Consider the following 23,534-nt stretch of genomic DNA (forward strand, 5'->3'; position numbering starts at 1 on the left):
TTTTCTTGGCTATAATCTTTATGGAAGGAGACTGCCAGGCCTTTCTTCCATGGCACTGCTGTGTAGGTTCAAACTACCAACCTTTAGGTTAGCAGTCAAGCACAAACCATTTGTGCCACCCAGGAGCCTCAATGACATGACTGCTCTCCTAAAAATCACATCCTCCTTATGCTTGGGCAGTCCCTTCCCCTGCCACCTTACTTTACAGGGAAGAGGTTCAAAAGTCACCAAACTTCTTTTGGTGCTGGGGTGGCACCAATCCATTTGTACAAGACTTTGCTTTTTTTTTTTTTTTTTTTTGCACATTGGCTTATATACAGACACCTCCCTTATGGTCTTCAGTCCTTTCTGAGCCCTGACATTTGAAGTTATTTTGCTCAAGTTGTGTTCAAGGCACTCTTGCTTGCAAGAGGACATAGGCACAAGAAAATGGGACACTGGCTTTCCCATCTGCATCATGGTATAATTTCCTGACTTAAATAGAAACGCCGAGTCAGGCTTCTCTGGACCTTGGCCGATTTAATGACTATTAGGATCTTCCTTTTATTTCTGCATAGAATTCTTATCTTACTAACACTTAAGAAAATATTGTTTTAAAATTAAAGCATTGAGAAGAAAATCGCACCCCCCATCTCAGGGTAAATGTTGTTTTGGGGTCATTCATGCTGGCTAAGGCATGTTCCTGTCTGACCCAGCCTCACCTCCCCGGGCCAGCAAGTAGACAGTCTTTTATAAAAGTCCTGACCAATCTGGGGGTGGAAGCGTGTTGCTCTAGCCCGCTGAGATTAAAGAGCTGAAGCTCAAATAGAGGAAGGGGCAGAACCTATGTCTGTTATCGCAGATTCAAAACTTTTGGAGAACACACACAGGACGGTTTTTACATTAAGACAGGGAATCTGTCTGCCTGGAAGTAGTAATGGAAACACATTCCCTGACATCCTAGGCACACAGGCTACTCTCATACTCATGTCAGATATAAAGCAGGGAGAGATGCATCTCTCCCACTTGAAATTTCCATAAAAATAGGGAAATCAGAGAACCTGAAATTTGTATCTTATTCAAATTTAATTGTGATAGCTGCAAACACTCTTCCCACCCGTCAAAGACTTGACTTGCTGTCCAGTCGATTCCGACTCATAGCGATCTTTCAGAACAGAGGAGAACTGCCCCGTAGTTTCCAAGGAGCACCCGGTGGATTCAAACTGCCAACCTGTAGGTTAGCAGCTGTAGCACTTAACCACTATGCCTCCAGGGTTTCCAAAGGCTTGACTGCGAAGTGGAAAAATCCCACTTCTATTCCCCAAGCTCTCTGATGAGAAATGTCTAAACATAAGCCAAAAAAGCTAAGGTCTTGGTTCATTTTCAATCGGAACAAATCAGCCCCTGAATAATCCAGGGCTAGCTGACCACACTGCAGAATACTGAGTACACCCTAAACCCTAAGCCTTATCTCCCTCACTGAAGCTGAAAAAACTCCCCTTAGGGCACACCTTTCATCCCCAGGCTCTGTTATGCAGAGATGAACCAAGGCTTCACTCTCCTCAAAACACATCTTGTCCTGTCCTGTGCACTGCTCAACCCAGCTTCCTCCCAGGGCTTCAAACCAGATAGCTCAGGTTCGAACCCCTGCTGATAATTTGCATTTCTAACAAGTCCACGGTTAAGTTATACATAAGAATCACCTGGGGGTCTTGTTAAACTGTAGATTCAGTATACCTGGGGTAGAAATGCAAATTCTCAGCAGAGAACTTGTTAGAAATGCAAATTCTCAGCAGGGGTTCTGACAGAATGGGCAGGTTGGAAGCCCTGCTTCCTCCCAGCCTTCATCTTCTGCCAGCTGCCAGCAAGAATGTACCCAAAACAGCCAATTCATGGGTGTGTTCTCAGCCAGGCTAAACCTGAGTCACATTTTCCCCTAAAACAGTGGTTCCCAAACTTGAGCAGGCATCAGAAACACCAGGGAAGCTTTAGAACAGATAGCTGGCTCCCCGACCTCCCACCAGAGTGCCCAGACCCACAGAGGGGTCCAAGAACTTGCATTTCTAATAAGTTCCCAGGGAATATTGACGCTGCTGGTCCGGGATCACACTTCGAATATAACGGCCCTAAGGAATCCAGAGTGGTATCAAGTTTTCTTGAATCCCAGAGACCGCTTGCAACATTGGAGCATAAAGTGCCTTTTTTCTTCCCCAGGGGAGGACTGTAATCTCTATCAGATTATCTAAGGTGACCATTGCACTGAGTGGTGAGTAGGACAGCCCTCCAGGACTAGGTCCCTTTCCATATCACTAGCCAGAAGCTGCAGAGGTAGCATGCCTTTGTCTGAGCAAGTGCTCATGTGCAGAACTCATGTCCATTGCCTCTTTCAGAAGACAATGTTCAGGGGAAGAATATCCCATCAGAGAGTGAAGTGGTGGCCCTGGGAACTCGATGTGGCCAGCACCACATCAGCAACCATGTCTTCTCCAAGTACCGGCTTCCCAAGCCCTCCCGGAACCACGCCTGTCATCTAACTTTCTGATCCAGGACTGGTGTCCAGGTGTGCAAGGCCCCAGAGTGTGTATTTGCAGGAAGGAGCAATTACCATAATCATTCACCAGAGCTGTCTGCATTTCTACTGAAGGCTACTCATTTGTTAGTTTAGAAATGACCACATGCCTTGATTACAGTCATGTGTTAACTGATTCTGCGTACCTGCCATGAAATGCTATTGTGTGAATTAGGAAGAACTCTAACTTACTTGAGAAAAGAAATTAGTAGTATTATTGTCCCCCCCAGCCCTGATGAGATTTTGGGCTGATATATTTATTGTTTATAATTACAAAGAACTGTGCAACCTCTCTGGGGTATGGCAAACATTTCCATTTTTTTAAGCCTCCACCATCACATGCCTCATGGCTGCGTTTTCGGAAAACATATTTTTTCACTATAATAAGCTTGTTTTAAACTGCCCTGAATTCCCTAAAACCTCTTAGGCTCTTTAATAAATTAAATGTAAGTAATGCCACACACACACACAAATCCTATTTATTCCCTGTTTCTCGTACATCGGTGGTATCATTTCTACTTAAAAAACAACAGTGATGATTCCAAAAACTGTTTAGAAATTGCAAGTGTGTGTTATTCTGAGTAACTTAAGCACAGAAAAGAGTTAGTACACCACAAGCATTTTCTACACTTTTATTTTGTGGTGATTGTTGAGACAAACACAGTCCAAACATTAGACTTCTCGTCCTCCCCTCCCGAGGACTATCTGACTCCATAGCTCATGCACCCCAATTACAGCCGTTGCTGGGTTGGGATAATGGCTTCTCACCAGGATTCCAATTTATCCTGATCCCTTTCTCATTTCTTAACAAAAATGCCACACATACATGTGGTTGAGAGGCAAGGTCTTCTTTACACTCACCACCAGGGGGCGGATGGGAGCACAAAACCTCAAAAGCCCTTCCAATGGACGCCGTCTCAGCCTGAAGCGCCCACCTTCCCTGAGTCTTAACCTGGTGCACTCAGGTCACATCCTGAAGGGTCTCTAGTGAGCACTTAAAAATACTTCCAATTTTACGCCACTCTAACAGGGAGAGACAGGTCTCTGTGAGATCTGCATCTTTTGGTTCAATGCTTCTCCCACTTTATTCTTTGCCCACACTCTCATTTCAAATTACCCATGAGTCAGATCCTCTCCCAGGCAGGTGAATCACTCCCTGCTAACAAGTTAGGTGCTTGAGGGAGATGCGTTAACTGTCTCAGGCCACTTGGGTGCTTTTCAGTGCAGGCTGCTTCAGGCCAGAAAGCCTCAGTCCCACCTCCTATGCACTAATGAATTTGATCCAGGGGAGCTAAAGGAGTTAACGCAGGAGGTGCTGGAAGGTGGCATCCCCAATTAGCAGGCCTCAGTCAGAAGCTACCTGCAGGGAGCAAGAGGCCCTCGGGGCAAGCCAGCCTACTCCTAATTACTCCTGTAGCAGGAAGGGAGGTCCAGCTGACTCAAGGTAATGCAGACTGGGGGAGGGACAAAGCAGCAAACCGCTGAAGGAAGTGCCATCAGCTGAAGCTCTGGCAGCCAAAAGCCACTACATTCAGCAATCCAGTAGTGTGATAAACAACAGATCTGTGGTGTGCCGAGCATTCCTGGGGCTCCTCAGACAACCTTGATGGCCCTGTGCACCGGGAATCCTACCCCACACCCGCACACAGACATACACCACACACACACACAGACACACACACATAGTCTACACACAGCCTCAGTAATGACTTAGCACCTCACTGCCAGGAGTGTCTTCTGTAACAGATCTGCGTGTGTAAGAAAGCTGAGCACACACCTCCGCACCATGTCCTGCTCTGCTCTGTGACAGCACTGGGAATGCCCCGGGAAGGAGCCAAGACACTAAAGGGGGCAGGGGCGGGCAGAACTCTGTGCTCCATAATGAGCCCAGTGCCAGCACCTAGAAAGTAGTCCCCAGGTTGAACAAGAGATTTTCCTACCTCTGTCCCCCACAAATCAAATCCATTCTGACTTTCTAACTCAGTTTGGAGATAATTCTGAGCCAATCTCTTGGGCTTTTTCCTAGGGCTCAGTTCCCTCTAGCTCTAGGAAGCAAGTTGGGAGGGAGGAGGAGGGGAGACACATCCTGTTTGACTTGCAGAACAGTAAGGATTAATGGGAAAATGTTAAAAGAAAAAAAACACCCCACAGAGAAGCTCCCCCTGTGGCAATCTTGCACGTAAGTACAATGCGTTTACCAGCCCATAATCATATGTAACCGACACAACCTCATGCTGCGGGTATGTACAAGGGTCTGAGAATAAATGAAACTGGCTATCATTTCTTGCTCTGGGCAAGCGTTCGACTCTTTGCAATCTTCTTCGCTAGGTCACTACAAGGTGTCAGTGTCAATCATTACCCTCTCCAGGTCCTGCCGCAGGTGCGTGAACAGCTGCAGCCTCCTAAACAAGACATCCTGCTCCCGCTTGGCTAGATTGTCCTCTTCGTCTTTCTTTGGAGTGATCAAGGGCTTGTTGAAGTTGACCTTCCTCTTCAGCTTCCAGTACTGGTACAGGAAATCCACCACCTCCTCAGGCAGCCGCAGGGCCCTGGCAACATCGAGCAGGTTGACGAAGGTGTAGAACTCGTCTTCCAGCTGCTGCAGCTTCTGCTTCCGCACACTCACCCGGTGGGCCTCCTCCCGGTTCTGCTCCAAGCTGGTGAAGGGCTCCAGTGGATTCCGGGGGGAACGCTCAGGGGCTCCGTTCTCCTGAGAGGCCCCCTCGCCCAGGCTCTCCTCGGGCTTCCTATGGGAGCTGTGCTTTGGGCAGTAGGACTTGAACTTAACTTCATCATTCTCTGCCAGGATGGTCTTCATCTCCAGGCCCCGATCGAAAGCACAGGTCACGTGGAAGGCCGTGCGGCAGTTCTTCACGGAACACTGGCAGAGAACAAGAGATAAGACCGTTACGGAGAGACAAGGACTGAGGCCCCTTGATGCCAGCCATTCCACACACAGATACAAAGAGCCGTACTTCAGGTGTTCGCTAGGAACGACAGTGTACGTGGTCTGACCCTGGTAGATCAAGCCATATTCTAAGTCAGGTTTGGGATTTAAGGGAGCTCTTTAGTTCAAAGGTTTCATAAACCAAACACAGCCTTGTTAGAAAAGTGCCCACATTCAAATTCCCTCTTGGAGCAGAAACAATTATCCTAGCGGCTCATTTGGCACTCGGGTTATACACAGAAGGACATGGGATCTGTGTGCAGACTATAACAGTGGCAACAATTTGATTTTTCTTGTGGATTTGAGCTCTTTTGGTGTTTATATAAAAAGCTTGAGTAAGACTCTCCTTGTGAAAAATGACTAGTCAATGTTTTAAAAGGAACATAAGTCTTCATTCTTAGCCCCTAGCCAAGAAGAGGAAAACCCTGGTGGCACAGCGGTTAAGTGCTACGGCTGCTAACCAAAAAATCAGCAGTGTGAAGCCCCAAACAGGTAGGAGAATAAATGGTACATTTCCTGGAAGTAGCACCAGGGGCTGAAGGCTGGGGAGGGTGAATAAAAAGCCCCAGGTGAAGAGTGGAAAAGAAGGGCAGACGAGATGAATCAAGCCCAGGAAGGGCAGTGAGGAAGTTCTGCTGAGGCTCTGGGCATGGGGACCTTGCGCTCCACGCCCAGCAGGTGTGCTGGCCGCTCAGGTGTCATTTTGGGCTGCCTGAGGAGTGGGAGCAAAACATGAGGGACCCGCTTCTGGTGGTAGCCAGAGGTCACCTGGAGGCCAGACATCATAAAGCTGTGCTCCCCCCTCGCTAATCCCCTCCTCCCTCCCCCTACTTAACCAGAGCTGGAACTGAGTGCCTTTGATGCAGACTACAAGCCAGAGGCCTGGCTGGGAGAAGTGATTAGCTTCCCCGCTATGATCTTGCTGAGGGAATCCCTGCAAGGAGGCTCCTTGTGGCGACTGAAGCCAGTCCCTTAAAAGCAGCACTGTATTGTGTGAAGCCAAGTGGTCCCCTGGGCACGCCAGGGCTGCCACTGCCCAGAGGAGCACAATCCAGTGGCCCCAGGCCAACTACAAAGCTTAATTAAACTCACTAGACAGACCCAGAATGGCATAACCACAAATGGCAGAAGGCGGAGTTGGGACCTTTTCCCTGGTCGTGTTCCCATCTAGGAGGTAATGCTCTATTCAGCATGATGTCTTCCATTACTATGAGGTCTCTCTTTCAGTCAGAAGTACAGAAAAATCCTACTCCCTCCACCAGTCCCCTAACAAACACACCTGAAGCACATTAACAAATGCAAATCTCTAACTTTATCTATAAATAACCTCAATCCCCCAAAATGTGTGAAATCGGCTTTGGTGGCAGAACACACATCCACACCTGGCCACTATCAGTAAAACACCAAGTGACCCTCCCTTTCAGCACGCAGTCCAGTGGGAAGGAAAAGTGGGAGCAGACACTATCTGTGTATGGCTTCAACTACACTTCACCCAGGCGCTCTAACCTTAAAGAGAAATGAGCTGTAGCAGAATATTTATACAGGACTTTGTAAAGGCGCCAAGCGGGCTTCCTCTGGGTTTTCCTATTCAGGTTGACTCAGCAAACAGATGTTAGAGAAACGTAAACCAGAGCCTACACAGCTGCAGACATTTCAGAGAGGAATTCTTTAATAAAATCAATCCATTCTGTAAAGATAGAGAAATCATCAGCCTGCCTGGCCTCGTCTCCTTCGAATTAATGTTCTTGGAAAAAGGGGTCATTAGATCATCTCTCTTCACAAGAGAGACAAAGATCCCATTCACCTCTCTTTGAAACATCAATTAAGGACCAGGGTTGACTTGCTGAGGAACGGGAATAAATTTGATCCTTAGGAGAACATCAGGTAACTTGGAGGAAAATAATTTCCACTTTCCTTGGTTTGTCACAGCTTGTCTCTGGCAAGCGTACACACGTGTCCAAGCACACACACATACATACACCACAAATGCCTTTTTTTATTTCCAAGCTGTATGTGAGGATCTCCTCCGTTCTCCTTCCCCAATCCAACTCTCACACCAAAGCAGAGGTTTTGGTCATGTTGGAGTTCTAAAGAAATTCTAATCACACAAAAAACCCTTCACTCTTCAAGTATCCCCTACCAAATCCCCCAGCTGCTCTCATGACCCATCCTCTGAACACTTGCTACATTCTAGATTCTTAGAGACTGGTCCAAGCAATAACAAAGAATACAGCATGTAAAGAAATGGAAAAAAAAAAAAAAAATTTTTTTTTAAACGCCAGTCAGTGGATACCTAACTAAAAGACTGAGCTTGCCAAATGCAGTGACTTCCTTAAAGCCCATGACTGGCACTGACCATGCTGGTGGAGTTTGTGACTACGCTTAGCTGCTGTGTCTCCTGCATCAAGAGAGAAGCCACCCCAAGTCAGTGCCTCAGCTCTCAGAAAGGGACGAGGAAGCTAGCGCAGACCCCGTGTGGCCCGGCCCTGTACCTCCCAGAGGAAGGCAGGGCCAAGGCGAGCAACGCCCAACCTGTGGAGAGGAGTAAGCAGCATTTCAGGCCTTTCGAATCGTAACTGTCTAACGGCAGGAAGGTGAGGTCCAGAAATTAACTTCTTGGGTAGAGTTTTAGACAACATGAAAGAATAAACAGCGAGCCATCTACATCCCCTCCTCAGTTCTGCCTCACGACCTTCTGAACATCTCTGTATCTGGACTTAGAAAATGCCTGCAAAATTTTTACACAGATGTTTGCTCTCTTTTTCTTTCTTTTTCACTCTCTCTGGTACTCTCACTCGCTCTCTGTCACATATGATGCCATTAAGAATCAGATGTTCAGATAATACCGTAGCACCTCATTTCTGCCCCTCTACCCAGTGGAAGCTCCAAGAAGTAGTTCATGTCTTACCAAACGTAAAAGCATCGCATGCCAAGCTGATTACCAGCAGGTGCGTACCTTAGGCATGAACACACCCCATGCACACACCTGGGGAACCAGCAGCCTCAGGAGGCAACCAGATGTAGGTCTGCAGCCACACACCTGTAACACCCAGGTGAAAGGAGGACCAACCCTCAAGTCCCATGTCAAGAAGTGTGCCTGTAAGGTTCTGTTCTCCCAGAAGGCCCCTGCTATAGAACGATGCTGTGATGCCAGGCTTAGGGCAGAAGGGGAAGAACTGGGGACAAACTGGAACTGCCTCAAAGCTCAGGCAGACTTATGGATTACCCTGTGTCTACTACAGCTTGGGCTCTTGTTACACTGGGTACAATCAGCCAACTGAAGGAGTTTACACTAGGCGGCGTCAGCCTATGGACCCACGGAAGGGCTGTCAGACTCTCATCCTGCCTCCTGGATTCTAGTCCCAACTCCATGTCCTCCAAAGTTCAGAGAGCCCTCCCTTGTCCTGTTCCTGGCAACAAGGGGGAAGAAAATGAAGCCATTCTTACATGCTAATTACCTGTATGGAGGCCCCAAACTTCTCGTTGCAGAGGCTGCACACAAGCGCCCACCGGCTGCTGGGGATGTGCGAGACCTTGGTGATGGGCTCCATCTTCTCGGGGCTGCCGATGCTCACCTAGACACCCGAGAAAGAACAAGACAGGGTGGTGGAGGCCATGAGACAGAGGTTGAAAATGGCAAGTTGAAATTTAAAGATCCATAACTTTCCCACACCCCTCCTACCACACAAGTGGCAAGGGATGCTAACCCTCCTCAAACAAGCAAATCCCTACTTCAAAAGCACCAGGATGGAACAGGAGCCCAGCTTGGGGCCAGGAGCAGTGGAGCCTAGAGCCCAATCCCAGTGCCCCGTGCCCTCCATGCACCTGTGTATCTGTCTGACACATGTATCGCCATCCGTGGAAACACCCAGATAGCCCAATTTTCACTCCTCACCTGAGTGGCAAAGACTCTCACGTATCAGGACAGTGCAATCTACTGTAACTTCTGGCCCACAAGGAAGTGGTAAAGACTAAAAATCCAATCTTAAATCTATTTAAAGAGGCTGTCCACAATGGTGCAAGTAAATATATTTTTAATCTTTCTCTCACTAAAGAAAGCCATTCTCTTCAGTCAGAAAGCATCACCGCATTCAAAGCGAGAGTATCATCTCTGCACTTGGCCAGGTCATTAAACTACACTCTGCTAATGCCAAACCATGAGATCGGTGCCACCAAGACTCCAACCATAGCTGCAGCTTCACAGCCTCAACCCTAATCTTCCCTGTATCATTTTCCTTAGGAGGAAAAATGCCACAAAATCAAGCACCAGAAAATGCTGAAATCTCAATCACAAATGTTATTCTCAGAGTGAGCTGGGCAAATTAAATTAGTCGAGGTCTGGGACTTGAAATGAATTAGACCAGGCCTGAAATTTAAAAGGCTGATGCTAAGTAAGAATCTACATAAAAATCACCAACGTGTGACCTAAAGCAGTGGTTCCTGACCACAGCGGTGCCACATGTAGGGCTGGCCACACACAAGGATTTCCAGCCAATCCTTAGGGAACCGGCCTGGTCTGCTCCTAGAGTGTGTCAGGAGCTGCGCTGGTATCTGAAGCGAAGGTGAACACCACAAACCTAAAGTCCAGCTCACTGCTGCTCCCAGTTAACATTTCCACAGAACTGACATACCAGGACAACATGATGCTATGCTTGAGATTCAGTTTACGGGAAAAAGAGTTAAGTAGTAATTAAAAAATGTCTTTTTACTCACTGGCTACAAGGTTGTCCATTTATGAATGGTTCCCCCACCCTGCCCAATCCAGTTAGAAACCCTGACCTCCTGAGCTAGGGTAATACTAAGATCCACACCTACCTCAGGGATCCACAGAGCACAGCTGACGTGGACCCATTTGGTTCCACTGCGGGTTGGCTTCATCGCTCCACCTTTCTTGGGACACAGCAAACACTTCGGCTGCACCCCCAGGGCACATGTTCGGCACAGCCAACTGCCCTCTGGCACCTTGAGGATTCCATAACAGGCCTGTGACACCACAGCACATCCCCAAGGAAAACAGAGAAAAAGAAAAGATTTATTTTTCCCATTATATCCACATATTTGAAAACACCAGGAAAGATTTTAACACAACGACCACCACCTAGCTGTGACCTCTCCCTTCAGGAAAAACTCCAGGCAGTCTGATAGTAACACCCAGAAGGGGTATGAGACAAGGCAAGTCAGATCAGCAGACACAATACATTATTTATTTTGCGGAGGGTGTTCCTGAAAACAGGTCCTTGGATGGTATGAGTGGTTTGCACTCAGCTTCGAACAGAAAGGTTGGTGGTTTGAACCCACCCAGAGATGCCTCAGAAGAAAGGCCTGGAAATCTACTTCCAAAGATCACAGCCATTGAAAACCCTATGGAGCACAGTTCTGCTCTCAAACACGTGGAAACCGTGAGTCAGCATCAACTCAATGGCAACAGGTCTGGTTTTTTTGTTGTTGCTGCTTTTTGGTTCCTGAAAACTCAGGGAGAGAAAGGTCTACAAAGTCTGCTCTGATATGTTGCTACAGAAGCCCACCTATACCAAGTTTCCAAATATTGAGCAGTAAATCCTCAAAACACTCCATAGGGCTAAGTGAGAGAAAGATAATACTCTTTGCTTTACTGGTGGGGTGAGGGTGGGGGGCACAAAGCATTTAAGAAAACTCTCCCAAAGCTATTAAGACAACAATGGAAATGGAAACAAAGCAAGGAGTGCCTTCATTCCCTGGGCTGAGCTAGATGACAATACTCTCCCAGTGAACACAGACGCGGATGAGGCATTCTGCACAAAGAGAGGATTTGGTCTCTTTAGCTAATAGTTAAAACAAAGCCTGTTTTGCACAAGATGGCAAAATTACACAAGATGGCAAAAACTGCAGAAATCAAGGCTCTTACAACTCAAGTAATTAAGCCGGCTTAAAGAGAGAAAGGCAAATGTTAAATAAGTGAAGTGAAGAAACAAAACCACGATGGCACCGGGAGCAGATTCAGAGCCTTTTGGAAACCAAACTGTTCAGAACTTTATCCTTATATGAACTGGAAGTCAGGAAGTTGAGAGTCACAGTAACATAGCTCCAGTTCTCCAGACAGAAAAACACAGCCGCTCTGCAATCTGAATTTCCAGAAGGCAAAGAGGAAACCACAAGGGTGAGAGCTGAGTGAAGTAACCCTAAGATTGGAGCTTAGGAGGCTACGCCGGTGCCATGTATGAGCCACTGTCAACACAGATTCACTGGGAAATAAAAACGTTAATGGAGCTAAATGACACTACTAATGTTTCAAACAGGAAAGGTAGCTATACACTATCTCAGGCATTCTAGAGAAAAGTCACATTTGAAGACTTTTTTTTTTTTTTAAACTGGAAAAGCAGATCTAAGCTAATTTAAAAGATTAGCTAAAGTACATCATAAAGATAAACCATGAAGGACTTTTCAGAAGAAAAATGAAGTAAACATTAAGGAAAAGAGACAATGTGGTATGGCAGGAAGAGCTGAGGCGTGGGGGTGTCCAGAGCCCCTGGGTTCCAATTCCAGCTTTGCCATTAACCCCACTGTGTGACCCAAATGGCCCTCACCCTGACATCACATAAAATAGGGAGTCTGACTAGTAGTTTCCAAGGTTTTAGTAGCACAGCCTTTTTAAACCAGAGGTTTTCACAAGAAAAAAAAAAAAGTATACCCTGGTGGCACAGTGGTTAAGAATTTGGCTGCTAACCAAAAGGTCAGCAGTTCGAATTCACGAGCCACTCCCTGGAAACACTATGGGGCACTTCCAGTCTGTCCTACAGGGTTGCTATGAGTTAGAATCAACTCAAGAAGCAACAGGTTTTTACACATATAATAGCGGGAAAAAAGAGACTGAAAAGTCATCCAAGTAAATAGGAGACGCACTAGTGACCAAAAAAGCATCAATGGTAGTCACACTGCTCATGACCCTGATACAACAAAACCACTAGCAGCATTCTCCCTTATCCTAAGGAAAGGTCCTAGACAATATGAAAATTCAGAGCTACAAGATGGGCTACCATACGACTAAAGCGAGAGACTATGATCTCAAGATGTGCTGGGACAAGGCCACAGCTAGGAAAGTCTTTGGTCAGAGCCCAACGGGCAGACCTGTTTATAAAGAACATGATAGTCGCGGAGCAAACTTGATTCTTCTCCCCAAGAGGTCACCCAGGCAACTACCCACAGAGGTCTCTAAGTCTTTTTAAATCTCAGCATCAACACGTCAACTCAAAGAAAGTATCTCAGAACAGCCTTTTAAATCACAAGAGCGTATGTAGGCCTGCATCCCAACACACATCTGAATTACTTCATTACTGCATCAAGAAGTAAATAACAGAGGTAAGGGGGACTGAGATTGTCACAAGCTTTTTAAATTACCCAGTACCCATCCTCACTGAAGTCGAAGGAGTTACCTTTTTATGGATGGCATTAAGAGGGACAGGAAATGACCTTCAAGAAAAGGGGCCGCTTGCCTCTCCTTTAACAGCTCAGTTTATCTACTAACACAGATTAGCCAACTAACCTTCGAGAGATTTTTTTCCAGTGTTCTTAATACCTAAAACTCAGGTGTCGCAGCAGGGCAGAGGGGGCTCATATATTCTGTTTCAGTAAACCTGACTTCCATGGGCAGGCATAAAAACACTCAACGAAGGAGAAAGAGTTCCACAGACAATCTCAGTGTTACTGTTGTAAAAGTAGCAAGAAATGCTTCAAACACTGTAAAAACCTATTGGGGTGGGGTTGGGGGGGTGTTGTCTAAAGGGCACATTTCTTTAAATCACCAACATAGTGGGAAAATGGACCCCGTTAGGAGAAAGAGCCCTGCTGCTCCCTGCTGGCAGGTGGTATCACACCCCAGGTGGCTTCACATACCTGGTGCACACAGATGTTACATTTGTCACAGAACACCATCTCGTTGCCGTCCTCACCATCAGGCGACTGGCAGACATCACAGACAACATCTTCGTCATATTCAATCCCCAGTCCTTCTTCAGTCTCGATAGCATGGTTCATGTTGTCATAGCATCGTTGTTCAAATTCCTCCAGGACCCTTTCCATGGTGTACTCATCTAGTTCAGGCATTCCTGAAGGAAAGACACCACAAACCCATTTTAGTATACCCATATTAATAAATATTATAAATATTGTTAGCTGCCATTCAGTCAGCTGCAACTCATGGCAACTGCCTTATTTTACAATACAATCCACCCCTTATTACAAATCAATCCACCCCTTGGTGCCCCAAATATTTTCCATTAAATGCCTCTCAGACCCATCTAAAGAAATGATCTTTAAATTAAAAGGTAGAAACAGTCTTCTGTGAAGCACTTTGTTCTTATGGGCAGGCACTGATGGAATGGGCAGTAAACAGAAAAGCAAAAGATAAACCCCAAAACGGTTCCAGGATATTAAGTACATATACTGTTAAATATCACTTGACTATAATTATTCTGTATAATAACTAACATGTAAGTGACTTCAAAACCATGACCACTTATTATGGTTTGTTTGTTTCTTCTCACAAAAAAAAAAAAAATTCCTTTCATAGTGCTTAAAACAGTGTTCTCAAAACAGAATTCACTGTGAGCCCGCAGAAGTTGTTAACTGGTTTATCCATCCCTCACTCTGAATTCTACTACGTAGAAATGCATGGTTAGTCAGATGCATGGAAATGTCTGAAGCAAAGGAGAAAGGTCTTTGCGGATCAAATAAAACACACTCTTATGCAAGAATGATCAAAAATAAATTTCAAGTGGTTATTGTGGTTATAGCTAGCTAGTCAGTGGAATCAGAAGGCTTTTTTTTTTTCTACTTGGGGATATTTCCCAAGTTCCCTACAATGAAAATTAAAAAAAAAAGGATATTAAAAAATGTTTAAACAGGACATTTAAACAGCCACAAACAATGGAAATGTCATTGAAGCAAACAATTCTTATACATTATCATATATTTCAAAACTGTCACATTAATTCAAGTTTTTAAAAATTAAAACACATTAGAGCCGACATTGTGATGGGCCCTAAACACATATTCAAAAAACACATCTCAAACCCTACTGTATTATGAGATGGTGTCTGTGGGACCAGGCGCTTTCCATCCCAATTCCTCCATCAGTAATGAGAACAGCACTGGCTTTGGAAATTCAATGCCATGCCCTGTAACTAATTTTTACTATAAAAAAAAAGACCAATAAGAGCTAAGAGAAAAATCTTCAAGCACATATTTATGTAGCCATACAGGTGCATAATTTCTTCCACCAAAGTATTCAGCAATATCTTTAAACCTGATGAGTTTGCCCAGTACTTATTTTTAAACCATTCACAGATGCCCTAAGTGTCTTTGGCTGTCTCCTCTGACTTAACACAGGATACCTCGAGCCGGCCAAGTGCATTATTACACCAGTCTTTAGAAAGCTGCTTACAAAGTAGAACTTTGTAATCTATGAAGATGAAATACAGTATTCAGTTCCAAGAGAGCCCTGAAAACTTCTGAATAGATTCTACCGAACAACCTCCTGACCCTGCTCTTTCTAGTCACTAATACCTAAAAGCAAGGACTACGACAAAGGAAAAAACATTTAGTCTGTCAAAGTACCAGAGTGACCCACCAAGTAAAAAATGACAGCACCACTCAGCTCAGTCTACACTTGGGACCAGTACTATTCTGCCAAATGGTCGATCAGCACTGTGGCAAGACAACAATAAGCATCTACTAGGTGGCAGGCCCTAGGCTACACTCCACGGATGATGCATAGAAATGACACTCCTTGCCCTTCGGGGCTGTAAAATCTATCACCAAACATTCAGTATTTACTATGTGCTAGACTGGAGCCCTGGTGGTGCAGTGGTTAAGAGCTCGGCTGCTAATCAAAAGATCAGCAGTTTGAATCCACCAGCCGTTCCTTAGAAACCCTACGGGGCAGTTCTACTCTGTCCTACAGGGTCTCCATGAGTCGGAACTGACTCGACAGGAATCAAATTGACAAGAACGAGTTTGGGTTTTTTGGGTATGTGCTAACTCGAGCACTGCTAACAGAAAGATTGGCAGTTCAAATCTACCAGCCCCTCTGTGAGAGAAAGACCTGACGATCTGCTTCCACCAAGATTACAGTCTAAAAAACCCTATGGGGCAGTTCTACTTTGTCAAATAGGGTCACTAGGAGTTGGAACCAACTTGACGATACATAATGACAACAACAACAGATTTCAAATGGAGTCCCTGGGTACTGTGAACAGCTAATGGGCTCTACTGCTAACTGAAAGGTTGGAGATTCAAGTCCACCCAGAGGCACATCAGAAGAAAGGCCTGGCGATGTATTTCTTAAAAATCAGCCATTGAAAACCCTGTGGAGCAGCTCTACTCTAGCACACATGGGGTCACCGTGAGTTGGCATCTACTTGAGGGCAACGAGTTTTTTAGATTACACATAACAGCCTGCGCCACCACTTCTCCACCCTGGGACCACGGCACACGCTGCGAATTAATCCTCAGAGTCCTTCACACTGAGTCCAGACTTGACCTCACAGTGGTTCTCACTGTAACACTCCAGGCAGCCCTGAGCACTGAGGAGTGCATGCAGTGTGAGACCTGCATGCCACCCTGGTCTCCGTCTGCACGGTGAGGTGCAGAAGCTCCAATCTCTACGTACACAAAATGAATCCCTTATAGAAAAGAGGCCATGATGGCGAGTGCTCAGCTGAGGTGAAGCTTCCCTGAAGGACAGCCAGGACAGAGGTAAGCAAGTGAGTGGAAAAGCGACTCCAGGTTTGCAACAGGACTTACGGAAAATCACTGAGGTGAAAATACAAGTAATGAGTTTGGAAAAGAGTGAGCTGGGGTGGAGTGGACTTCATTTTGAGAGATGGCAGGTCACAGCTGAAGGAGGAGGGAATTTGAGTGACATCGTAGGAAAAAAACAAAACACTAGAGCAGGACACTGTGCGGCCCAGACCCTTCTCTGCATGACAATTCCCCCGGGGCCAATGGATGAGGGGTTGGATCAGAGCAGGAACAGGAGTCTATGGCATCTGAGCCACTCGGAGCCCTGCTCCCATCCCAGGCCCATGGAAAACATCTTTCCTCAGTCCTACCACTTTGTCTCCTGAGCCACATGCAGGCTCTGAGTCCATCTCAACACATCTGCCATCTTCAAACAAGTTCATCTCTAAAAAAGGGCCACTGATTCTGACACTAACTGAAGCTATGATGGAACTAGCTTCACCTAGGAATGAGGAGTTTTACTACCACCTAGTATGCCTAAATAGGTCTCTGGATGTCACAAATGGTTTGTGAAAGCTTGGTGTTTCAAACCCATCCAGAAGTACCATGGAAGGAAGGCCTAGTGATCTGCTTCTGTAAAGATTACAGCCAGGTAAACCCTATGGTGCACAGTTCTACTCTGTAACACCTGTGGTGGTCCTGAGTCGGCAACAGGTTTGGGTTTTTTTTTTTTTTAATATGCCTAAAGTGCTCCTCTATTCAGCATTATTTAATAAAATAATAAAATATGTAGTCTCTATCTAAGTCAACTGGCAAAATAAATTCTATTAAGAAAACATTCTGCATCCCACTTTGAAATGTGGCGTCTGGGGTCTTAAATGCTAACAAGCGGCCATCTAAGATGCATCAATGAGTCTCAACCCACCTGGATCAAAGGAGAATGAAGAACACCAAGTTCACAAGGTAATTATGAGCCCAAGAGACAGAAAGGGCTACATGAACTAGAGACTACATCATCCTGAGACCAGAAGAACTAGATGGTGCCCAGCCACAACCGATGACTGCCCTGACAGGGAACACAACAGAGAACCCCTGAGGGAGCGGGAGAACAGTGGGATGCAGACCGCAAATTCTCAAAAAAAAAAATACCAGACTTAATGGTCTAACTAAGACTAGAAGAATCCCGGTGGTCACGGTCTCCAAACTTTCTGTTGGCCCAGGACAAGAGCCATTCCTGAAGCCAACTCATGTGACATGGACTGGACTGGACAATGGGTTGGAGAGGGATGCTGATGAGGAGTGAGCTACTTGTATCAGGTGGACACTTGAAACTGTGTTGGCATCTCCTGTCTGGAGGGGATGGGAGGGTAGAGGGGTTAGAAACTGGCAAAACAGTCATGAAAAGAGACTGGAAGGAGGGAGCAGGCTGACTCATTAGGGGGAGAGTAAGTGGGAGTATATAGTAAGGTGTACATAAGTTTATATGTGAGAGACTGACTTATTTGTAAACTTTCACTTAAAGCACAATAAAAATTATTAAAAAAAAAAAAATATATATATATATATATGTAGTCTCTCACCCATCTCCTTAAATTCTTCATTGGTCAGTTCCAGCCACGCAGCATCCATGTCGTTGAGGTCATAACGACACACACTGTCAGCCAGTGTTCGGATGTCCACATAGCCCAACTCGGGAGGCTCAGAGTCCGAGGAGACGATGTATTTCTTGGGCCTGATAAACATGAGGGACTTCTCTTCAGACACGACCCTACTTCACAAGAACACAAGGCCTCCAGGTTACCCTTTCTGCCATATAAAAGGAAGTTTGTGAGAAGGCCCCGGGTGCAGTTTCCTCCTCCAACCCTCAAAACCCCATCTTGTCACCCAAAAGCCACCACAGGAGAAGCCCTGGATAATATAAAAAGCATAGGTTTAAAGCCTTCATGTCACTGCTAATAGAACTTTAACTAGAAGTAGTCAAAGCCTCTAAAATGGAAATAGATACAAGAGAAAACACTGCACAAGTCTTCAAAGCCAGCAGCATCTGCCTCTTGGTTTCCCAGGAGGCCACGGTGCCCTGCATTCTCTACGGCAGCAGTTCTCTGGCCTGCTGGCAACACCAAAAAACACTGACCCCTAAGTGACATGGGCTACCCATTAAGTCACTTTCCTTTAGTCAGGCCCGCCCATCCCTGCTGGAGGCCGTTTAGAACCAGATGGCTTGACACACTAGGCTGTGCAGAGAACATGCGAGGAGGCAAAGCAGCCACTCGGGCCACAAGCAGGGGCACACACGTTAGGGCACAGGGAACTAGAGAAGAAACCTGCTGGTGCTGATCTTAAAATAAAGAAGAAAAGAAAGCCAGGCCTTGGCCATTACTGAGGAAGCTAGGAACCAGTCCTAGCCAAGAAGGGGACTCTCCCAACATAAACTATGGTCCCAAGAAGCAGGCACATGCTCTCCTTACAAGGCAGCGCTCTCCCCAAGCCTAACACCCAGAGAAAAGTGCTTCCCACCTCCCACCGCTCAGAATCAGTGATGGCACGACAAGTTCAAATCTCTTGACTTGGAGTGAAGGGCCCTCATCCTAAAAGCACACACCCAGAATCAGAGGCCCACACGCCCACCAAGTTCCTCCACATCTCTCTGTGTTTAACAGTCTGCGTTAGTACCAGTTGCCCAAAGGAGTTTGTCTAAGTGTTTCGATCACTCTCACGATAACAGAGCAATTTTTGTCTATACTGCAATGAGATGGGAAAACTGAAGAGATCCGTTTCTCCTATTCAACCAAGAGCAGGACTTCAGCTGAAAATTCCCACGAATTGTGTTAATTCTTACATCCTTTTTCCTGGGCTCCTAATTGAAATTGAGCGATTTATCACGTAATTTCTGTAGAGGCCGTCAGTGCTGGAACAGCTGGTGCTGCAGCTCAGTTGTAGACTCTAAGGTAAATATACTTTGTTTACCCTGCAGAGCCCAGTGAAAAAGCCCACTCTCCTGACAGCCTACGGAGGTTGTCCTGGTGCTTCTGATTGGTCATTTAAGCCTGCAGATTAATGATGGACCACAGTGAGACACGGACTCTTTTTTTTACCACTGGACAGATTCCTCACAGCAAAATGACAACAATCAAAGTCGATCATCTCAAGTGCTTGAAGAGGCACAAAGGGGGTGAGGGGGCAGAGAAGTAAATTCAGTCCATGCTGAGCAGCAGTGAGCAAGACCACTTCACAAAGCAGACAGCCAACAACATGGCAGAGGCCAGATGCCAGCTGGGCGCAGAGTGCGCTCAGTGCTCTCCCTAAGAGGGGCCTCCAGGTCAGCAAAGCTGGATGGTGAGGAAATGAGCAGACCAGCTCCAGTATTATTCTGACGGGAGTTGGCAAGCACCTGCCTCTCAGAGACCCTTCATGGGACATGGGACTTGTGAGTAAATCCAGAAGAAGCACCTCAAAAACAACTGGTAAGAGGTCCATCCATGGAAAACTCACAAAATAAATTTCTCCTCTATAGTCCCCCTTTCCACATAACCTATCCTGGTGGGCCTCCTCACACCTGTGTTCCTCCAAAGGTGAAATGAACCACTGTGGCAGCCAAGAAGCCATCCTTCCTGGTTCCCAGACACTTTTCCAGGAGAGCCCCTCTCTAAATTAAAAGTCATCATGGGGAGGAAGCAAGTACAGGAAGAGGAAGCAGCCATCTGAACATCCATATTTCCCTCCCCCCACCAGTCCTTCCCAGAATGTCTTGGAATTTGCCCTTTTCTCTTATGAGAGCAGCACCTTCCCAAGACGGCTGTAAAGTTGCATTCAGAGGTCCATGGCCTCAAGTTCACTACCTTTGAGCCTGAGGTGTGCTATTTCCACTTCATGCCTCATATTATTTTGCTGCTAACTCAAAAACACTTTCTTCTCGGCAACGTTAATCCCCCGCCAGCTGTCAGGAATGAAAAGCTAGGGGGGTTAGGGCTGCCACTTCTCTCCTTGGGGGATTTTCTACCTGGCCACGGGCTGAGGGATGGTCCCGGGGCTCACTGGCACCTGGACTCCTTTCTCCCACTCCTGCCTCCAGGGATCTGCCAACACATAGTACTCATCCGGGTTCAGCTGGTAGGAGTCATGCAACTTCATAGCCGTGATCAGGTCTGTCCTAAACACCTGGAAAGGGAAAGAAAGGGACACTGACATTGGATATTTGCATTCTTATTCGGAGCTCTGGCAGCTGCAGGGTAACCATTGAGCTGCCATGTAACAAGGTCACTGAATCGACATAAAACATATCTGACCTATTACAGAAAAACACTTAGCCTGATACGCCTTTTGCCTCACTCAGGCTGAGGGGCAGCAGCAACAGATCACTACCCTGTCACTCCCTTGGTCCACAAGGCAACGCGGTGTCTACAACAAGAACACCAACAGTTACAACGACAAAACCTACCTAGAGTCCTTCTCTGAAAAACTTCTAAGAACTGTCAAGTCACCAGGAGGACTGCTGAAAACACGTAGCTGAAAGTCCTCAGAGGGAGAGACTTCACTCGAGGGTGCTCTTTTCGGTAAATGTTTAGGAATAAACTCCACTAATCCTGTAACAACTCCAAGCCAAAACCTTCTATAACCACCAGTGCCTCATCTTCTATATTCTGCTCAGTTCAACACTTACTCGAACTTCCACCACCCACCCCCTGCCTCCCAGGGCACTGGGGCTGATGACAAAGTACAGGTGAGGTCAAGGTCCCAGTTGGCTAGCACCAGGCAGGAGTACCACGCCTGGAAAAAACCTGGGAAAGAAGTAACGACCAATGGCTGAAGGGCCAAGTCAGAGAACAGGCCTGCAAAGAACGCCTCATTTGCACACCTTCACCTGGCATAACTTCTACATAGGAAGCTGTATTTGTGGGGAGAGGAGACAGGAAAAAAGAAAAAAGAAAGTAAGCCACTACCCTCTCCCCACCCTGCCAAAGTCAAACAGATTCACAAGATTCAAATGTACCCCTCTGCCAAGAGAGCTACTCAATTCCCCAGCCAAGATCAAAAGAAGAAAACCACAGGAAAGGCGGCCCTCCCCACGCCTGCCCCTCTGCAGGCTCGTCAACCTGTGGCACCCACAGAAAACAGGGCCCAAACCCAGGCAGACACAGACAAGTACAGCCCCGTCTGCAGCCGGCTGCACACCCGACTCCCTCTCCAGCCTGTCCTCAGCCCACTCACATCTCAGGGCTACATAAGGAAGCTCTGACGTTGGCACTCGCGCCAGCCAAAAGTTGTGTTTGGCATGGAGGGAGCCTGCATCTGTAAGCTACCCTCTCTGTTTACACAAGCCACAATGCTGAACTCTCTCTTCTCAGGACAGGGAGTTCTTTCTTGTGCTGCTAAGCACAGTTCACATTATATGCCTCCTAACAGGTCCATATTTGTTTTTCCTGGTGGCTTTGCAGGGCGGTGATCACTTTAATAAACTTCACCATAATAAAGTCTGGGGCAGTGTCTGAATCAAAAGGCCGTTTCTCCAGCCTGCCATTCCAGGCACTGTCTGTTCCCCAGCGTGCCACTCCACATTTCTAACGTCCCAGTGATAAGCAAGAACCTGGCCATCCACCTTCCACAAAACCACAAGTAAGGTCAGGCTCCCTCTTAAAGCAATGCACCACCTGCAGCAGGCACCCACTTTAACTTCAGAGCCACCCCACCCCGCCGACCCCCATGAAGAAAAGGTCTTTCAAATCTAAGTCACAGGTCTACACCTTCAATAAAGCAAATCAGTTAAAAAGACATCCCAATCATATTTTAAAAGGAGAAAAAAAAAAAGTTTGCCAAAGAAGAAGGAAAATCAAACTGAAGCAAGAAGATGAGAAAGGGCAGCCCCCCCTCCTCCTTTAATTGAAGACTCAGATGAAAGATTGATCACAAATTGAAAGAGATGCCCTCAAATGGACCTAAGCTCTCGAGTCCCTGGCAGAGCTCAACATTAGTCCTTTAAGTGTAAAGTGATTTGAACTTGGGGCTGAACTCAGAAACATGTCAGGGACAAGGCCAGTGTGCCGTGTGAGCTGCTCAGCCGTCCTGGCTGCCAGCAGGTACTGGAAGGGCGGTACCAGTGCCCATCAGACCAGACACCAGTTCCCTGTCAGAGCACCCTGTGTCCCTGCGCTGAGGTCACCGGAGTGCACTGTGAATACCACGCCACCGTGGAGGCAGCACAGGGGCTTACAGAAGAAATAAAGAGCAGGAGAGCCATCCAATGCCACAGAAAAGGAGGCACCATAGGCTTAAAAGGACGAAAGATCTGGACTAAATAAATCAAGGTGATAAAAAAAGGCCACCTTCCCACGAACATCTGACCTCACATCTATGTGTCTCCTTGATGTTTTCTGTAACACTACAAGATGCAGCCTGCCTCCTCGAGGCGGCGGCTTTTCCACAGCTAAGCACCTGTTCACGCCTCAAGGCGGCACCCTCCTGGCTCCTCGTCACAGTCTGAGAACCACAGAAGGCCTGCCTGGCCCCCTATTACAGAAGTCTGTCTTTGAAGGCGTCCTATTAAGTGGGAGCGCAAAACCACAGGGTTGAACAGAAAACACTCTTTCCCATAACCAGCTCACTTGAAAAATGCCATCAACTAAAATGCATTTTCTTCACTGATTTAAATTCTCAGAACCCAGCAGCGGTTTTAAGAGAAAACAAATCTCAGGACTGGCAGGGTCCCCCTGATCAACAAAGGCCAGCAGAGAGAAATGCACTTAAAAACCATTTAAGGAGAGAGAGATAGATAGGTAAATAAATAATAACAAAGTATGGGGAAGGGGGGAGGGGTGGCATAAGATGAGAAACAAATTGGGAAAGAAAGGGGAAAGCCTTACGCGTAATCCCCAAAACAAAACTCCCAGAACAACATTGGGTTGTTGCCAAGTAAGCCACGAATGCATGGCTAAAACTAACTTGAGGCTGGCAGTGACTGGCAGCAGCTGAACTCGCTGATCTCCTGGCCAGAGGAAAACTTGTTGGGAGCCAGCGAAGATGGAACAGAAAAGGAGAGAAGAATATAATTAATAGCTAATATTTACTAAGCACTTTTTATATGCCAGGAACTATCCGCAGGCTTTGTGTGCATTAACCTATATATATTAACCCACTGAACCCTTACAAGAATCCTATGAGGTACACACCTGTGTTATCCCCATCTTACAGATTTGGAAACTGAGGCAGCGAGCAGTTCAGTACCTTGCCCAAGAGTGCAAGGATAGGCATCAATCAGCCAGGTGAGTGTGTCTGTAGTGTGTGCTCATGCACGCACGTATAGGACATGCAGTCACACAAGCACTCGGG

At 46.5% G+C, this 23,534-nt stretch overlaps 1 protein-coding gene across 8 annotated transcripts in view; it reads right to left on the reverse strand.

Moving 5' to 3' along the window:
- JADE1 (jade family PHD finger 1) overlaps nt 1-23,534 on the reverse strand; it is a 63,547-nt gene that overhangs the window by 8,665 nt on the left and 31,348 nt on the right. For 4 of the 8 annotated variants that reach the window (XM_064285322.1, XM_010590549.3, XM_064285321.1 and 1 more), the window contains exons 4-9: nt 20,212-20,369; nt 17,792-17,982; nt 13,365-13,576; nt 10,311-10,478; nt 8,954-9,070; nt 4,908-5,429 (exon numbers count right to left, since the gene is read on the reverse strand). In XM_064285322.1, the coding sequence (XP_064141392.1) occupies nt 4,908-5,429; nt 8,954-9,070; nt 10,311-10,478; nt 13,365-13,576; nt 17,792-17,982; nt 20,212-20,369 (1,368 nt within the window). Of the gene's footprint in view, nt 1-4,907; nt 5,430-8,953; nt 9,071-10,310; nt 10,479-13,364; nt 13,577-17,791; nt 18,018-20,211; nt 20,370-23,147; nt 23,206-23,374 lie in introns of those variants that run through there. The other 4 variants (XM_064285320.1, XM_023548671.2, XM_023548668.2 and 1 more) reach the window with 4 other exon arrangements.

This window comes from Loxodonta africana, chromosome 5, assembly GCF_030014295.1.
Source record: "Loxodonta africana isolate mLoxAfr1 chromosome 5, mLoxAfr1.hap2, whole genome shotgun sequence".
In the NCBI taxonomy this organism is placed as follows: Eukaryota; Metazoa; Chordata; class Mammalia; order Proboscidea; family Elephantidae; genus Loxodonta; species Loxodonta africana.